The sequence below is a fragment of the Mus pahari genome, chromosome 7, assembly GCF_900095145.1.
Source record: "Mus pahari chromosome 7, PAHARI_EIJ_v1.1, whole genome shotgun sequence".
NCBI classification, from domain to species: domain Eukaryota; kingdom Metazoa; phylum Chordata; class Mammalia; order Rodentia; family Muridae; genus Mus; species Mus pahari.
Genome location: NC_034596.1, coordinates 106,838,884 through 106,843,269, shown reverse-complemented (window position 1 = coordinate 106,843,269; position 4,386 = coordinate 106,838,884). Strand labels below are relative to the sequence as shown.

Here is a 4,386-nt window from a genome sequence, read left to right as displayed (position 1 = left end):
CATGCACCCTGTCCCCTCCCTCATGCACCCTGTCCCCTCCCTCATGCTGTTGGTGTAGACTCCTGTGGAGTCCTGCACACACCTAAGGGTAGCATGAGACCCGAGAGAGGCAGGACACCCCACCATGGTCCCACCGTGTTCCAGTCTCATTCTGAGAAGTGAGTGATATCGAGAGCTTGTGAAAGATGGCCTTCCCAATGCTGAGAGCGGGCAGGTACCCCCACTACAGAGACTCTGTCCGACGCCACCCGCCCTGTCCCAAGTGTGTCATGCTAGTGTGGCTGGCACAGGGCAGTCTCTACCTCTCTGTGGACATTTCTTAATTAGGAAGAGATTCCCACAGGCTTCCCTGCTGGGGGTAGTGGTAGGCCGATGGCTTTTCAGAAGCGATCGGATCCTGAGGGCTCCATACTCATGCACGGTATTCACGGTATTAATCCACCAATGGGCTCAATCCACCAGCATTACTGACGAGGGAAGGGAGTTTTAGGGCTAATTCTGGCTGAAGGAAGTGCAGCATGGGTGGTGTGTCCTTGAGGGCTATAGCTTGCCTCTGACTGCTATAGTCACAGCGACCTGTTCCTGTTTCTCTGCTTTCTGTCCACTCTGACAGTTGCTTTCTAGGACACCTTTCATCTCACCACGGGCCCAGAAACATGGAACCGGCCCACCATAGGCTGAAGTTGCTAAAAAGTGAGCCAACACAAATCTTTTCTCTCCTCGGCACGTCTCCGCAGCAAGCAGAGCCTGGCTCCACCCGACCCAGGCCTCCTTACCTTCTGAGCAGCGTCTACACCAAGCACAGGAAGGAGGTTTTCCCGACAGTGAGAGTCACCCCAGAGACACCTCGAAGCAGACGTAGTGTCGGTGTTCTGAAGGGCTCTCCAGAGCTTCCTAGATTCAGAACTGGGAGAAAGACACAGTCATGACAAGGTACCTCAAAGTCTTCCAAAACGATCCCTGAAGCCCAGCCCTGGCTCTCGTTAACCCAACATTCACCATCAGCCTGTCCTCCCTCTTATTTGTCCACATGTGCCCTGCCTATGTATCTTCTTGAAGAAGGCTGGAGGCCAGATTCACTGATGTTATTCAAGCAAGTGCCTACAGCCACACTGGTCCCACATAAGATGCTCACAAACTAGGATGAATCAATGAAGAAACACACAGGGGAACCTGAATTGTGGCCCTGGGAATACTGTGTGCCGCAGTGTGCCAAATGCTGGGTTACCTCCTTTTCCAAACACTCAAGTGTTTCTGAACATACAAGAGCCTTCTAGGGGGCAGGGGGAGGGTATAGGGAACTTTTGGGAAAGCATTTGAAATGTAAATAAAGTATCTTAAAAAAAATAAAAAAAGCGTTCTACCTTAAAGTAATACCCTTCCTCCTGTCCCAGTGCCTACCCTTGCCAAACCTGACACCTGGGCCACCTTGGGCCTCTGAAGAACGTGTCCGAGGCACAGCCACCACTAGCCTGCTGGGGCTGCCCAGGGACAGGTTCTCCCCATAGGCTATGCTTTACAGGAGCACCAGACAACCGGGCACTGTTGGTCAAATAGATATGACAAGAGCCCAGAGTGTGACAAGGCTCTGAAACTGCCCGGGTCTGCGCCATTGTGCAGACCCTGAAGCATTGCCAGCTTTCCCTGGGCCCTGGGTGACAGAAAGCCTTCTCCTCACTCAGTGCCTCAAGACAAGCTCTCTTTTGTCAGGCCCCTAACATTGCTCCTGTCAGTTGAGAGTATGTCCCTACATTGGCCAGTCAAGCACAACCATGTGTGACTTTCTTCAGAGGCACACACAAGATAACCCTGAGGGTCAGCAGCTGTCCCAGAGGTGTTTCCTATGATTGTGGCTGAGGGCCATAGGGTGTTGGACTGAGCCAAGTTGCTAGCAGCGGCCCTGAGAGGCCACACCAGGGGCATTATTGCAGTACCCATCTGTGCTGCCAGTCCCGATGGAATGCTGTTGCCTACAGGTGGCCATGGGGACATTGTACCCTCTAGGAACAACCAAAAAGCTTTGCGAAATCACATTAGCACACAAGAAATGCAGCCACAGCGCCACGGCTCAGTTCCGAGCTAAGTTCATTACCGCAGTCTCGGCACAGACGCAGTTCCTTCATTGCTCCTTTCCAAGAAATGGTCCAAGGAACAAACGTCTTCAGGTGCCTGTTCCACCGCGACTTCTTGAAACGCAAGCCTAAAAACCTTCTCATAGCTGAGATTGGACTGGAAAGGAGGAACATCCCAAGGTTAGGAGCAATGTATATACCTTGTCCCAAATACTCCACTCTAACATAAATGTATCTTGTCCCTGGCTACGTGCTGGGTTGGTGTTGCCGTCACTGATGACCGACGATACCACTCCTCAGAATCTCCAGGCTATGTAAGAACACAGTGAAAAACCACAGGCTTGCACATCTAAAACTGTGTCGGGGACACGTGGGGAACACTGTCCCTGTTTCCATGTGAAGGGGCTGAGAAGTCTGTGTGAACGACAGTGGGAAACACAACTTCACTGTGGAAGGCTGTGAGTCAGGTGGGGTGGGGGTGGGGGACAGTCTGAATCAGGTGGTGGCACAGAGGGGGCTGGCAGGTGTTTGGGTTTTGTGTGAGTGTCCCTTGTGGCTGTGGTCTGCAGCTCAACTGGGGTGCATTTTCCTACAGGCATCTGTAGGATGTTTACAGTGTTTTCTGTAAACTTCCCACCATGCACAGATGTTTTCTAACACTTCAACCAAGGTGGAGAAAGTGCTCACTTTAGAGAGAATGTTAAAGGGCTGCTGCTGACTGCAGGAGGAGTGGCCCTCACAGCAGGCTACCCTGCCCCCACCTCTTTCTTTCTTTCTATTTATCCTCATCTGTGTTTGGGGTGAGCCACTGAGGAGAATGGCTCAGAGGCAGTGGCTCTGAGGGCTGTCTGGGACCCAGTGTGTGAGTCCCCTGACCGGTTCCTTGTCCTCCCCCCCTCTTTTTAGTTTGTTTTTCAAGATGAGGTTCCTCTGTGTAGCCCTGGCTGTCCTGGAACTCACTCTGTAGACCAGGCTGGCCTCGAACTCGGAGATCCACCTGCCTCTGCCTCCTGAGTGCTGGGATTAAAGGCGGGTGGTGCCCAGCTTCCTTGTCCTCCTCTTAAGCAGAGGACAGCCAACCACACAGCAAAAGACAAACTAGGTGAGAAGAGAAGGCTAGCCAACCCCCCACATTCCCAGTGCACAGAGACCTGAGCAAAGTCTAATGGCTATACAAAATACTTCCCACACAACCACGGAAATACCTCTGAAGATGGGCCAGCAGCAGTTCCTGTCACCCAGGGTCCACCCTGCTGCACCTGGCAAGAACCGCCCTCTTCGGGGACTGAAGGGGTTCTTGGCGGCTGACATTCCGTGGCTCTCCCCAGGAGTTCAAAAGACTGAGAAAACTGCTCAGACTTAGCTGAAGACTCCCGGAAGCCTTCGAACTCTCCCCACCCGCCGCTGAGCTCCCCCAGGTGTGGGCAGCTGCTGGGAAGACCCTCATCCAGCCTGGAGCTGTTAGCGTTCGCGTCTGGCAGAACCACGGGACCGTCGTAGCAGATCCTCCTCCGTTCCAAACCATCACCACTCTGTCCTCTAGCTGTCTGGTGGGGGGACCCCTCTCGAAGCTCCTCTGCGAGGTCACTCACTGACTCTCTCCCCACCTCCTGCCCGCCTTGCATCTTGGTGTAGCCAGGCCAGCCGACCCGAAGGAAAGCTGCCCAGAAAACATGCAGCCGCTGAGCTGGAGTTGCCCAGGGCTTCCTGGGAGTGTTCACGTGCCTCCGTGGAGTCGACCCCTCCTGGCACGCGCGGATGACTAGTCCGGCACGGGGGCGTGTCCTAGGGCCAAACAAGTGCGGCGAAGGAGGGCCTGTGGGCAGACGCAAGTCCTGGCGGATGAGCTGCAGAACCCGGTCTGCGAGGCCGGAGGCTGAAGGCAGGGAGCTTGGGGATCGCGTCCCAGACGGGAGTCTCGCGGGCTCCGGGACCAGGTCCCAGGCGCAGACGGAGGGGGTCCTGGGCTCCCAGAGGTCCGCAAGGCGCGCACCCACCTTCGCCGCCGCGACGCGCCTCCCGGCGCCCGGCGGGGAGATACAGCCAGCTTAGCCGGTAACCAGCGCCGCGCGTTGCTCGGCAACAATGCGTACCAGTAGGCTTCCGGCGTGCTTTAAGTGTCGTCAGCACGCCACCGTGTGGCGTGGCCAACAGCGCCACGCCCATGCCCATCCTCTCCCGACTACCTCTTGCTGTGGAGGGAGGATGCTGGCTGCACTGCAGTGGGACCCAGCCTGCTATCGTGACCGGTCTTTCTGCCTCCCCCGCCCTACAAATATCGGTGGGAGCAGTTCTCTTTTTATTCTGGCGCCCA

At 55.4% G+C, this 4,386-nt stretch overlaps 1 protein-coding gene across 1 annotated transcript in view; it reads right to left on the bottom strand.

The window, feature by feature from the left end:
- The window catches only part of Clba1 (clathrin binding box of aftiphilin containing 1), a 7,572-nt gene extending 3,426 nt beyond the window's left edge, over nt 1-4,146 (bottom strand). The window contains exons 1-3 of the mRNA XM_029540908.1: nt 3,278-4,146; nt 2,093-2,229; nt 777-906 (exon numbers count right to left, since the gene is read on the bottom strand). Of these exons, the coding sequence (XP_029396768.1) occupies nt 777-906; nt 2,093-2,229; nt 3,278-3,697 (687 nt within the window). The 5' untranslated portion in view covers nt 3,698-4,146. The remainder of the gene's footprint in view (nt 1-776; nt 907-2,092; nt 2,230-3,277) is intronic.
- Nucleotides 4,147-4,386: the final 240 nt, after the last annotated feature.